Genomic DNA, 14,109 nt, shown 5'->3' on the forward strand with positions numbered 1-14,109 from the left:
GGGGTTTGCCTGTTAAATACATACCTGCAACAACACCGACATCTACAAACATGAAAAACAAAGGTAGCTCCGTTTCCAACATTTCCTCCGTGTTCACCATGCAGTCTTGTGGGGCTCTTGACACGGCTGTGTCACGGGAAGAAACAAGCACCACCCAGGAAGCTAATTGCTGCCGGTCCCAGGGAGCAGCTGTCAAAGCTGAGACGGTGCTTGTGCCTTGGGATTTCCCTTCGGGCCATGATGGACAGCCCTGGGACTGTTCTGTGCCGATGGCGCCACCTGGTGGCTGACGTGGGAATGCCTCAAATGAGACACTCCTCCCACCCCCATCCCCCACCCGTGGCCCTTGCCCCTTTAAGGAACCCGGGCCACGCAGAGGCCACCACCTTGCCAACTTAGGCCCAGACATGAACGGCAGCAAGGTGGGGCAGTGGGACGGAGGTCAGGGACAGGCGGGATACAATGTGTCGAGAAGAACCTAGACCAGACCCCAGTGCGCCTCTGAGGCCCTGCCGCCCTTGGTGGGGGTGGGGCACGTGGCCAATTCACTAACTTCTTCCAGACAGCTGCTTCTACTGGAGGCACTTTCTAATCTCTTCTGGGGGCGTCTCCTTCCCAGCTGCTCACTGGCCTCCAGGCAAACTCACCCCATCTTCTTCAGGCACAACTGGGGACTTTCCAGGCCGGGGTTCTCCAGGGGCAGCCTCAGCCAATTAAGGAAACAATTAGCCTCCCCTGAGGCAAACTCACGCCTTGTCACCCACAGTTCTCTGGTTCTATGGGACTTGTGTGTGCAGGGCCTCCCTCCCGTCCCCCACTGTGTGTGTGTGTGTGTGTGTGTGTGTGTGTGTGTGTGTGTGTGTGTGTTGTGATCCCACCTTGAAACTGGTAAAGGAAGAATTGAAACATAGAAGTGAAATCACTTGGCAAGAATAAGGTAATAACAGAAAGGTTGCATTAGCTGGGTGTGATGTACACACTTGTGATGCTAGTACTTGAGAGGTAGAGGCAGGAGGATTAAGAGTTCAAGGTCAGCCTAGGCTATGTGGGACCCTGTCTCTTCTAAAGACCTTGTGTAGGTCCTTATACATGGAGGCTGTTGGAGGAATCACGTACAATAAGGGTTCATCAAGGGGACGTGAAGGCCACAGACCTGGAGGATTTGTGCCGTTTGGGATGGAGGACTCTGTAGGGTGACACGTCTGGGAAGGTGGCAGGGGCCTGTGTGGGACAGGAGATAGGATGGGAAAGGGAGACCAGGTACCTCCCCCACTTGTCGGGGCAGCTGAAGGTTGGAGTTGCGGGGTGGGATTCATGGGGCTGGTCAGATTGGGCAGAGATTCTGATTCCCCTCTCCTTCTCAGTCCAGGACATCCTTGACCCTTTGACCTGTCCCCTTGCCCACAGGAGACACTCCCGCTTGCCTTCCCTGGTGCCCCGCTGGGGTCTGAATGGGACCGAAGCCGAGGTACCACGGCTTCCTCCCTCAAGCTGGGCCATAGATTCTCCCTGGAATGCGTTCCTCTTTTCCCCTTGAGCTCCAGCTGGAGCAAGCAGCTGTGGAACCCCTCAGTGCCTCCTCTCCATACTTGAATCCCTCCTTCCTCTGGGGACCTGGGTAGCCTTTGGTGGTCGCCCGCCTGGGAGGCTGACTGAAGTGTGCTTCCCACGCGGCAGGGCCTGTCTGGTCCTGTAGAGAGCCAGGCAGGGTGGCCCTTAGGGGAGGGCCTGCTTCAGAGGAGTCCGCCCCTTCACTTCCACCAACCTAAAACAACCCACTGCCCACCGAGATTGATATAGAAAATGACGTTACTGAGCTGGGGAGATGGCATGGCAGACAAAAGCCTACCCACCCAAGTTCAGTCCCCAGAACCCACTCGAGAAACCCAGTGCAATAGTCACCTGTGATCCCAGCACTCGATGAGGAGAAGGCCGACAGACCGGAGAAGCTCACAGGTCAAGTAGCCTGAGTGGACAGCTCAGCAGCAGAAATTTTTTAAAAAGACCATTGGGTGCAGTGGCGCACACCTTTAATCCCAGCACTCAGGAGGCAGAGACAGGCGGATCTCTGAGTTCAAAGCCAGCCTGATCTACATAGTCAGTTCCAGGACAACCAGGGCTGTTAACACCGAGAAACCCTGTCTCAAATAACAACTCCTGATTCCCCTGCCTCAGCTTTCCTAAGGCTGAGATGATTACAGGTGTGTGCTGAGATTACAGGTGTGTGCTGGGATTACAGGTGTGTGCTGGGATTACAGGTGTGTGCTGAGATTACAGGTGTGTGCTGGCATGCCTGGTTTATACAGTGTGGGAGCTCAAAACCAGGGCTTGGTGGTGCATGCTAGGCAAATGTTCTCCTGAGCTACATCCCCTTTACTACAGGATATTCTATGGAAAGCGTGGTAACTTCAGGATCCAGTTTCTCTTGTGTAGGAACGGCACAAATCCTGGCCTCGTGGCGTGGTGGGTTTTCTGAATGAGCCCTTATCTTAAAACTCCTTGGATGGACCCTGCTTCTACCCAGTGTTGCTTTGAAACCTCCCTGCAGGAGACCTATTCTGAGCTCTTCTGTTAGCTTTGTTAGTGTCAGCATTTCATGCCGAACCAGCAAGAAATTTAAATCCTCTCCATCCCATCCATTGATTTTTTTTTTTTTCCCTTCATGCCTCGGTGGGAGTGCCCTGGAAACCATATGCACCCTTGGACAGCAAACGGTAATTGAACTACATACAGTGGTAACTTCAAGTCATAGGGAATACCCCAAATTCCACGTGAAATGCATTCCCAAGTCAATTTTTCCAAAATATGCATGGTCTGGCTAACACCATCTGACTGGATGGGCAGGAAGAAGGGGAACAAGATCTGAGGCTGAAAAGAATCACGTTTGCAAGCTTTGGGATGCAGCTGACCCCGTGAACGTGATGCAATTACACACACAGTTCCGAGGTCGGAAAGAATGTGTTTTTACTGTGTGTCGCTGGCATGCAATACAGAGAGGTGGGCGGAGCCTGGCAACCATCTCTTCATTGCTCCAGAGAAAGTCCCCACAAAAGATTCAGTGCCCAAACTCCTGATAGATTTCCTTTGGGACACAGTCTCACTATGTGGCCCAGATTGGCCTTGACCTCATTATGTAGCCTAGGCTGGCTTCAAACTCATAATCCCCCTGTCTCAGCCTCTGGAGTGCTGACATTACACTCAGGAGGCCCAGCTTCCCAAACAACCTTTCTGGGAAATACTGGCTCTGCCTTAGGCAGGATATCTGGGTTCAAGGCGCTACCCTGCTGTTCCTGTGGGAGACCTTAGGCAAACTGTCCAGGAGGTCTATGTCACTTTCCTTGTCGGTAAACTGAGAACAGTCCCCGTTCCTGCCGTAGATATGCCCGTAAACTCTGAGAGGCCATAGTTGGTATGGGGCATCTCTGCAGTAGGGTGGTCTCGTTCTGTCTGAGCAGAATTGTCAATTAGGACTCTGCTCGGGTGGCCTGGAGCTCGTGTGTCTCAGGGTGGTATTTCAGGGGATCAGGATTCTGAACTCTCCTCTAAACTGGGCCTCCAGGGATCTACAGCGCCCGGGTTTAGCCTGTCCCTGCATACTCTAGGCCCTCTGCCATGCTAGCCACAGCTGCCTCAGCACACAGACTCCAGAAGGAAAACTGAAAGACCTCCTGTGGTTCCCCCACTCAGGCCTGATGGATGACAGGCCCCTCCTCCTGCTGTGGAGAACTCCAGCCCGCACTTTGCCTCCAACTCAACCCGCCTGCTCTTCATCCTGGCATCAAAAGCCTGTTTGATGAGCTTTTCATCCATTTTCTGAAAATTGTGGCGATTGAGGGATGTTCTGAATCTCTCAGAATCATACGTACTGCACCCTGGTCGTGCATCAGGGCAACCACAAGCCTGTCAGTCCCTTTATCACCTGTACCCCTGAGGCTCCCCTGGCCCCTGCTCCTCCCTGCTCTGCCAGAGTCACCCTGAGGAGAGGGGTCGATACCCTCTCCAGAGGGTCAGCACCCTGGACAAGGATCGGATGCTCCTGAACCCTGGGGTGGGCCAGGAAGAGCGGTGGCAAGCCAGATGTGTGGGATAAGGTGATGTCTGCTGTGTGTGTCCCCCACACCCTCCTCACTGACAGAATGGGAGATTGATGGAGTCCTCCTGCCTGAGTGTTCTGTGTGGAGTCTTTAGTAATGAGCTTTCTCATTTGGCAGCAAATCCCAGGGTTACTGAACAGGTTTTCAACCATTTTCTCCCTTGAGCTTCTCGAAAAGCCCTAGGGGAAAGGGAAGCCTCAGCTGAGATGGTGTGCCTTCTTCGATGGTTGGGTGACTAGAAGAACCAGGGCACACTGGGACTTGGGAGTGTCTGGAAGGAGGCCAGTGGAGTAGGGCAGGGGTCAGGGAGGGTGCTGGGGGCTCAGAGTGAATCCCAGAGTTCAAAAAGTATGACCTGTAAAGTCTGTAAGGGAAAAAGTGGGGCATGCTGTAGTCTGTCTGTGATGGCAGGAGGGATGCGGGTCTGTGGGTCATGTCTGTAATCCCACTGAGGCTAGCCTGGATTACATGAGACCTTGTGTGTGTGACAGAGACAGACAGAGACAGAGAGACGGGGGATAACCAAAAATGTGTCCCACCTTAGGGAACCCCATAACCTTAATCATTTTCTGCCTCTGTGGACACTGAAAGCCTAGATCTTTCATGGGGAATCTGGCTTGCTTGCTCTTTGGGGAAGATGCCTGTCCCAATCAGGCCTTAGCACCAACCCTTTCTATTTGAAGGTTCCCCGTCATCTCTATGCATAAGGACAGCTAGGTGATCTTTCCCAGGCCAGCTGATGGGCTTTGAGCCAGTGGGCAGCCGGCCCTACCCAGATCAGCATGGGGCAGCCACTGCTGGAGCCTGGCAGGTTGGCTACCTCAGGAGGAGGCGAGCTCCCTCAGCATGGGAGAGCCAAGTCTGCATGGCTGTCTGAAGTGGGAAAAGGTGCTAGCCTTGTGCAGAAGGCAGAGGGACAGAGAGCACATTGGGGACAATCTGACCAGTTATATGACCTGGAAGTTGAGGGAGGGCAGGAAAAGCAAGACCCCATTGCTGAGGAGTGGAGGGGGGGTGTTGCTGGGCAGGCCAGGCCCAGCAGAAACATGTGAGGAAACTGTCCAGAGAAAGGAGGGGGAACCATAGGCCTCGTGAGGAATGACAAGCTGTGACGCTCTCTCCGCTTAGTGGTGGCTTGAGCTCACCTGCCCCAGGCAAGGACTGGAGAATGAACTGGACAGACGGGCTGGGAGAGTCCTGCAGGAGGTCTGAGGGTGATGGCAGAGGTCAGCCAGTGGCTGGTCCTGCCCTTGCTGTTCAACTGGGTTCTTCATGTTCCAGTATTCACCCCTATCCCCCAAGTACAGTAAAAAACCTTTTTTATCAGGGTTGGGGATTTAGCTCAGTGGTAGAGCGCTTGCCTAGCAAGCGCAAGGCCCTGGGTTCAATACTCAGCTCTAAAAAACAAATAAACAAACAAAACAACAACAACAACAAAACCAAAACCACTTTTATCTCAAGATGAGGTCACCCCAGACTGAAGTGCCCTTTGTCCTTGGAGGAAGAGCAGCGAATACGGTAAGAACACAGGGGAGCCCACGGGAAGTGAACTGGAGTCCAGATGTTCGGTGGGTGGAGAGATGGCCCTGCAGGTTAGAGCATTGGCTGCTCTTGCAGAGGACTCGGAACCAATCGTCAGCTCACAACTGTCTGTAACTAAGGTCCTAGGGGATACAAAACCCTTTTCTGGTCTCTGTGGGCACTAGGCACACGTACTGTACACAGACATATATGCAGGTAAAACACCCATACACATAAAATATGTCTGCTTGTATGCCTGTGATGGAGGAAGCTGGAGGAGGGGAAGGACCCTGGCCTGGAACCTTCAGAGGGAGTGTACTGCCACAGATACCTCGACCTGGAACCTCTGTCCTCTAGAACTGTGTAGGAATCTGTAGTGGGGGTTTTGTTGGGTTTTTCTTGTTGTTCCTTTGTTTGTTTGGGGGTTTTGGTTTGTAACTGAGACAGGGTTTCACATATTCCAGGCTGGCCTAGAACTCACTGTATAGCCAAGGATGCCCCCGAACTTCTGATTCCCCGACTCCACTTCCCAAGTGCTGGGATTACACGAGACACCCGAGACACCATACCTGCTTTACGTAGATCGAACCCAGAGCTTTGGGAATGCTGGACAATCATGCTACCAACCGAGCTGCACCCCTCAGCGCAGAGTCTTATGTTTTAAGACTTACTTTTGTGGTACTGTTTTTGGAGGCCCTGTGGAACTAACAAACTGAATAAAGCGAGCAGGTGAGGGCTGCGATGCAGCTCAGTGGCAGAACACTTGCCTGGTAAGTGCAAGGTCCCTGCCTCCAGCCCAACACTGGAGAAGGAAGGAAGGAAGGAAGGAAGGAAGGAAGGAAGGAAGGAAGGAAGGAAGGAAGCAAACAAGAAAGAAGCAAGAAAGAAAATCAGAGGGAAAGCCTCCTTGGCAGGCAGTAGCCAAGGCAAGTGTTTTATTTTACTGAATTTGTTCACTTGTTTTTTGAGACAAGAGCTCTTTGTAATGGAGGCTGGCCTTGAACTCACCATGATCCTCCTGCTTCCTCATTTCCCGTGCTCTGATCCCAGACATAAGCCACACACGCAGCCAAAGGCAGCTGACTTCAAACACCAAACACCTCAGAAGCCATGTTGGAACCGCCCCTTCATGAGTTAAGATCTGCAGGAGAAACAGACTGGAAGTCTGCACCAGGACACACGCCTACAGTCCCAACACTCGGGAGGCTGAGATATACTTGCTACTCACTCAAGGCCAGCCTGGGCTAAGTCCCTCAAGATATATTACTTGATGAAAAATCTTGGCGGTAGACATCTTTAGCTCATTTACCTGCATGGTGGGGCTTCTAAGCCTACAGTAGCCGGTTTGTTCCCATTAGAAGAGAGCCTAGCATGCCGGGCTGCTCACTAGTAAATGCTTGTCCATAGGTCAGCCCTTCTCTGGTTAAAAAAAAAAAAAAAAGTGATGAAACCGAGCTTAATGTTCTTAAATGTGTCACAACTTTCTTCTGTTTTTATTTGGCACTCATAAGAATGTTTTTCTTTCTTTTTTCTCCTGTTCCAGGAATGAAAAGCAAGGCCTCGGGGAGAGGAAAGAGGGAGGGGTGGTAATGATGTAATAGTACTCACTTATGAAATTTCCAAAAGAAAATAACGAGCTGGAGAGATGGCTTAGTGGTTAGGAGTGCTTACTGTTCTTCCAGTGGACTGGCGTTCAGTTCCCAGCACCCACAGCAGGCAGCGCGCCTATAAATCTAGCTCCTGGGGTTCTGATGCCCTCTTCTGGACCCCTCAGGTACTGCATGCACCTGCTCACACATATACACACAAGTAAATTCTTGCCTGGCAGTGGTGGCACAAGCCTTTGATCCCAGCACTTGGGAGGCAGAGGCAGGCAGATCTCAGAGGCCAGCCTGGTCTACAGAGCGAGTCCTCGAACAGCCAGGGGGTAAACAGAGAAACCTGTCTTTAAAAGAAAAAAAAACTAAATAAATAAATAATAGGGCTTCGTGAATTCTGCGAAATAAGTATACTGAGATACAGTCAATTCTTTTTGTTTTGTTTTGTTTTGTTTTTTGAGACAGGATTTCTCTGTGTCGCTTTGCGTCTTTCCTAGAACTCACTCCAGGCTGTACTCGAACTCACAGAGATCCGCCTGCCTCTGCCTCCCGAGTGCTGGGATTTAAAGGCGTGCACCACCACCGCCCGGCCAGTCAATCTTTTTTTAACCTTAAAAACACATACATATATGTGTGTTTACAATTAAAAAGAGTAAAATTCACTCTCTTTGGTATATAGTTCTTTATATATGCACAGAGTCATGTAATCATGACCACAGATAAAATCCAGAACATTCCATCGCCCCCCCCCCAAGTCTCCCTGTTTCTCCCCCAGCAACCACAGCCTGTTCTACCTTTCCAGACTGTCTCAGAAGTGACTGTGACAGGCACTGCCGAGCCTGGCTCTCTCATTTTCTACACACGTTCCTCTGCAGTGCTGCATGAGCAGACACCGACTGCCTTTCTATAGGCTTCTTTTATGGTCCCTGTGTGGATGGACCACAGTTCACTCATCTGTTCTCCCGGAGAAGAAAAAGTGAGCTGCTTTCTGGTTCGGGTGATTCTGAATAAGGCTGCTAGAACACACCTCTGTGGATATTCCACTTCTCTGGAGCCCCTCTGGGGTCTCAGATAGCCAGGGAGTCATCCCTACTGAATAAGGAAGAGGCGAGCATGGCCTGAGGATTCTCAGGTCACATGAGCAGGCTGGGCTCCCTCTGTCAGGCTGTCTCCCTTCACAGGTAACAGGCATTCTGTTGTCTTCATTAATTATCCTTAAATCTGCCTCCTAATAGGAGTGAGCTAAAAATGTCTTTTAGTAAACTCCAACTCTGCCTTTTACTGACTCATGCTGACATTCTCGGCATCAAGAACAAGAAACCTGTGTTTGACACTCATAGAAGAACTTCTTGGGATGCTGTGGGGATGGAGAGGAGATGTGTCTGCACACACACACACACACACACACACACACACACACACACCCCGCCTCGACTGACAGAGTGCCAGTGAGGAGAGCCACAGGCAGCCTGGCATGCCACATCACTGCTCCTGGAAGCCCATGGCCGCACCTAATACCCCTAAGCCTTCCCATCTCACACAGCCCAGCACGCCTGCGCCCCCCCACCCCCCACCCGTATAGGAGCGCTGTGATTGCCAGAGTTCTTGCTACACAGGGGGCTTTTGTGTGCCCTCTGGAGACTAACCCAAGCCTCACACAGATGCAGCTGGAGCTTTTACCAGAACCATCTCTCAGCCGGCATGCTCAGCTGTTGATGTGGGTACTTGGGATCAAACTTACAGACTGAGCTTACTTCTCCAGGTGAGATAGATAGATAGACAGACAGATAGACAGATAGATAGATAGATAGATAGATAGATAGATAGATAGATAGATAGATAGATAAAATGACTTCTAACTAACCCTGGTTATGTTCTCTTTAGAATTTACAGTGCAGTCGTTGTACGGACATTGAGATACAATGAACGGTTTATCTAGACAGAGCAGAAGGTGGGCACAGGCCCCATTTATGCCATCTAGATGGCAGCTTCCCCAACATTGTCCTTCCCAAGGGCTGGCATTGCAACCTGCTACTTCAGACTCCTAGCACACGACCAGGATCCTTAAAAGCCACTGTGATCATATAACTATTATTATTGTGTGTATGTGTGAGTGTGTTCATGTAGGGGGCACACATATGCTACGGTACATGTGAAGGTCAGAGGACCACCTCAGGGGTTGTCCTCACTCTCTACCTTTTTTGAGGCAAGGTCTCTTGTCCAGAGCAGCTGTGTCAGGTGATACAGACGCCAGTGACTGGGCTTGAGTGGCAAGCACTTTCTTTACTCACAGAGATGTCTCTCCAGCCCCAGTTGTTAAAGGTTTGGCTTAATGCCGGGTGGTGGTGGCTGCAGTGGAGGCGGCACACGCCTTTAAATCCCAGTACTTGGAAGGCAGAGGCAGGTGGATCTCTATGAGTTTGAGGCCAGCCTGGTCTACAGAGCGAGTTCCAGGACAGCCAGGGCTACACAGAAAAACTCTGTCCATATATATATATATATATATATATATATATAACTTTTAATTATATGCCTGTGTGTGGGTATGTGCACATGCTGGGCCTGTTGAGGACAGAGACTTCTGATATCCAGGAACTGGAGTAACTAGTGGTTGGGAGCCACCTGATATAGGTGCTGGGAGCTGAACTCAGGTCCTCTGGAAGGGCAGTAAGTGCTCTTAGCCACTGGACATTCTCTCTGGCTCTCCAATTGCTAACTTTTTTAATGGAGGAAGGGTCCCATAAAAGTCAGGAAGGGGCGGGGGCTTTACTCTGATCGTGACTTCCCTAGTCCTGGCTCTGGTACTATTTCGGGGTCCTGCTGCACCCACCAGGCCAGGCTGGGGGGACAGCAGCAATGATTCCCGTTGCTGACACCCTGTGCACCTCTCCACGCCCACCCTGAGGAACAAACATCGAATCTTGTACGTCGTTTCCACCACATCGTAGCCTTCAGCTGGGGCTGTCTCTTTTCCTAGTCCCGGTGTCACTGGGCCTGGGAGTGAGTCTGCACCATCCCTGCTCCCAGATTTCCATAGCTTTACTGAAACATCACCAGTCAGCTCACTGAGCTCTCCAGGCTCCCGTGTCCCATGGTCCCTCTATCTGCCCTGCACACAGCAAAGGACAAAGCCCGCCTCCCTATTGTTTGGCCAAAGGTCCTGGGGTCACATTGCTCTTCTGTTTCTCTCAAGCCTCGTATCTACTGCGTCATTAAAGCCATTGCTCTTAGTGCATCAACACCCCAACTCTTTTCCACCAGACTGTCATGGCCATTACTCCTCCCAGTTTATTGTAAAGACCCTTTATAGGTCTCTGGCCCTGGCTCCATAGCCCACCTGCTCTCCAGTCAGCTCCCCACCAGGCGGCCAGAATGGCCTCTGCCAATGGGAGCCGTAAGCCACAGTTCAGTTCAGAACTCCAGAGCAAGCTGGGTGTGGTAGCACATACCTCTAATCCCAGCTCTTGGGAGGCTGATGCAGGGGAATCGTGAGTTCATAGGTCAGCCTGGGCTACACAGTGAAACACAAAACAGCAGCAGCAGCAGCAGCAGCAGCAGCAACAACAACAACAAAACAAAAAGTCTTCAAGAAGCCTTCTCATCCAGCTGTGTGGCAGCTTCCTCATCCAGCTGTGTGGCTGCCTCCTCATCCAGCTGTGTGGCAGCCTCCTCATCCAGCTGTGTGGCAGCCTCCTCATCCAGCTGTGTGGCTGCCTCCTCATCCAGCTGTGTGGCAGCCTCCTCATCCAGCTGTGTGGCTGCCTCCTCATCCAGCTGTGTGGCTGCCTCCTCATCCAGCTGTGTGGCAGCCTCCTCATCCAGCTGTGTGGCAGCCTCCTCATCCAGCTGTGTGGCAGCCTCCTCATCCAGCTGTGTGGCAGCCTCCTCATCCAGCTGTGTGGCAGCCTCCTCATCCAGCTGTGTGGCAGCCAAGTCCTTCCAGGGCATGTGGCCTCCCAGCTTCTTCTCCCTCTCTGCCCTGCTCCAATGCTTCCTGCCATGCCTCCTGGCCATGTTGGAAATGAGGACAGCCCTGCTTCAGGCCTCCAATGTTGGCTGCTGACTGGAACACAGCCCCCTCAGATCTGGACTCCAGTCTTGTCTTCTAGTCCACGTTTCACCCCAACCCAGAACATTCCCTGATCACTGTGTTTAAGATTGCAACCTAAACCCTCTTCACCTGGATGCCCAGCCCCTTGATCCCAGCAGGTGTCAGCATCTGTCACCCCGCATGGGACTGTTCTGGGTACTTTCTCAGCACTGGGTACTGTAGGCCTTTGCAAAGGACTTACCTTGGTAGGGAGAAATGTCTATAATTACAATAGAGACCTCAATACAATTAGCTGAAAGGTTTCAGAGGATATGTGTCTCTGCAGGATGGGCCCTTGTGGCCAGGCAACATTGTCTCTTCAGATTAAGGAAGAAATTAGCTCCAGAAAGCATCCTCCAGCTGTGATGGTGGGTAGAGACTGATACTTTCAGAAGGAAAATCAGAATTGAACACACCATAGAAAAATCACATGTTTGAGCCAAGCTAAGTATTTGGAGGTGTAAGATTGGAGTGGAGGATTCAGGTTGTTTTTATTGGGGCAGCTTGTGTCCACAGTGGACTTGGGCTGAGAGGATGTGGAGTCTCTGCTGCCTGTTCCTGCCTGTAATCCCCCCTAAGGTGGCTGAAACAGAAGGATTGCCGTGAGTTCCAGACTAGTCTGGGAACATAATGAGAGTCTTAACGCTCCCTGCTCCACACCTCAGCCTCAGTGAAGATGATCATTGCTAATAGCTTGTAGAAGGTTTCTTTTCCAGGATTCCCACCATCTGTACACACAAGCTGATTTCTAGATGCCCACAGCATGAAGAGTTCAGCCTGGTCCCCTCGGGACAGCCCCTTCCCAGACCTGTCTCTTCAGCTCAGCCTCTCCTCCCTCAGCCACCTGGAAGGGGTGAGTGACACACCCCAGTGGTACCATCTCTCCCTTTCAACCTCCACCCTGCAGGTGTTTTGTGAGCCTTGGGCTCAGTGCTCAGGTCCTCAATCTCGAGACCTAAAATCAATTAAGACAGAGTCCTAAGACATAGTATGGGCTGGAGAGACAGTGAAACCGTGATAGGTCAGCATCAGAAAGATGGCATGTCAAAAAGCTCTGCCAGGGGGGAGGAAGAGCCATGGGCAGGGTTCAGACAGGTCCTAGGCAGTCCCCAAATATTCAGAAGCAAAGACTGACAGTATTATATGCATGTGTTAGAAACAGTGCTGGGCTCTCTGGAACTGGCAGACCAATCCTGACCAATGGGACATGTACACATGCACACACACACACACACACACACACACACACACACACACACACACAACTATTTACCTTCCATGTCAGCCAGACTTCATTGCTATGGCAAATGTCGGAGAGAGGCAGCTTTGTGGAGGAAAGACTTATTTGGGCTTGTCGTTTCAAAGGTTCCAGTCCGTGGTCCGCCTGTGACATTGTCTTGTGCTCCTGATGATAGAACACCATGGCAGGAAGAGCATGTCCGGTACAAGTGACTCATCCCACAGCAGGCAGAAGGCAGGGAGATAAAGGGCCCCAACGCACGATAACCTCTTCAAAGTTAAGCTTCCACTGACCCACTTCTTCTAGCCAGGTCCCACCTACCTCATACCTTCCAATTGCCCTTTCAGTTTTTAACCCGTCCATGAATGAAACCATTGATTAGGTCAAAGTCTAACTGTCTTTGGAAACATCCTCCCAGACACATCCAGGGGTGTGCCTGACAGGACTCCTCAGTGTCTCCATCCAATCAACTTGAGTCAATCAAGCTCAACTAACGAGGCTGGTGTTATGGCTCAGTGGGTAAAGGCACTACTTGCCACTAAGCCTAAAGATTTGAGTTCAATTACCAGAACTCACATGGTGGAACTGGAGAGAAGTGATTTGCAAAAGTTGTCCTCTGACCTCCATAAGCATGTCATGGTACACACACACACACACACACACACACACACACACACACACACACTAAATAGGAGGAAACCATCAACCATCACACCTTTTGTAGCCAGGCCCTGGCAAAGCACAGGCCAGATGTGGTAGACAAAAGCCTGAACTCTATGTTATCACAGAGCTGTTATCTGAATAGTCATTAGGTACTACAGTGCTGTGGGCCGCAGGAATATATCGTAAGAACTCAGCTGGTTATGGCAAAGTCATTACCTGGAGGGATCAGGGAATTCCTCCAGAGGAAGCCAAATTCCAAGGAGCTTTTGGTGTTACTTGGCTTGTTATAGATCAGCTGCATTCTGTTATGAAAATCATGTGTGCCTTCATAGTTTTCCCAATTGACTTTTCCCTAAGAAGGGCTAATAGTGTGGACTGATCACTCTCTGGACATACACGTTCCAGGTATTTGGAGAACAGCCTCAGGAAAGGCTTTCTCTGGAATCAGATATCTCCCTCAACCATTCTCAAGGACTAACAGTAATAACAAGTCTCCTGATTTAACGTAAATTCCACAAGGAGATACCACCTAGGTCAGACCCTCCTTTCTTACAGCCTTACTAACTTTATAGACCTCTAACTCCTTACCTAACCACTTCTGGGAATATTTAGATAACCTTCTGCGCTGACAGCTATGCTCAGCCAGAACCCCAGTTCAAGCCTCCCTGTAATTATCATCATTGGCAGCATCCGGCCAGGTCCATCCCCAGATGGAGGAAAGTACCTTATCAGAGATACCTCTGTACTCTCTAAGAACAGACTTAAGCATCCAGGCTACCTGTGTGAGAAGGCCTGGCGGATGTGCCAATTAAGCCTTACTTCCTCCTTTCCCAAACCTTACCTCTAGTTCCAGATCTCCTTTTAACTATCACCAGAGGCATCTAGCTGTACACAGGTTGCCTA

At 50.9% G+C, this 14,109-nt stretch overlaps 1 protein-coding gene across 1 annotated transcript in view; it reads right to left on the reverse strand.

Moving 5' to 3' along the window:
• Nfam1 (NFAT activating protein with ITAM motif 1) overlaps positions 1 to 216 on the reverse strand; it is a 36,755-nt gene extending 36,539 nt beyond the window's left edge. The window contains exon 1 of the mRNA XM_036208321.1: positions 25 to 216. Within this exon, the coding sequence (XP_036064214.1) occupies positions 25 to 100 (76 nt within the window). The 5' untranslated portion in view covers positions 101 to 216. The remainder of the gene's footprint in view (positions 1 to 24) is intronic.
• Between the last annotated feature and the right edge of the window lie 13,893 nt (positions 217 to 14,109).

Source organism: Onychomys torridus, chromosome 16, assembly GCF_903995425.1.
Source record: "Onychomys torridus chromosome 16, mOncTor1.1, whole genome shotgun sequence".
Taxonomy (NCBI): domain Eukaryota; kingdom Metazoa; phylum Chordata; class Mammalia; order Rodentia; family Cricetidae; genus Onychomys; species Onychomys torridus.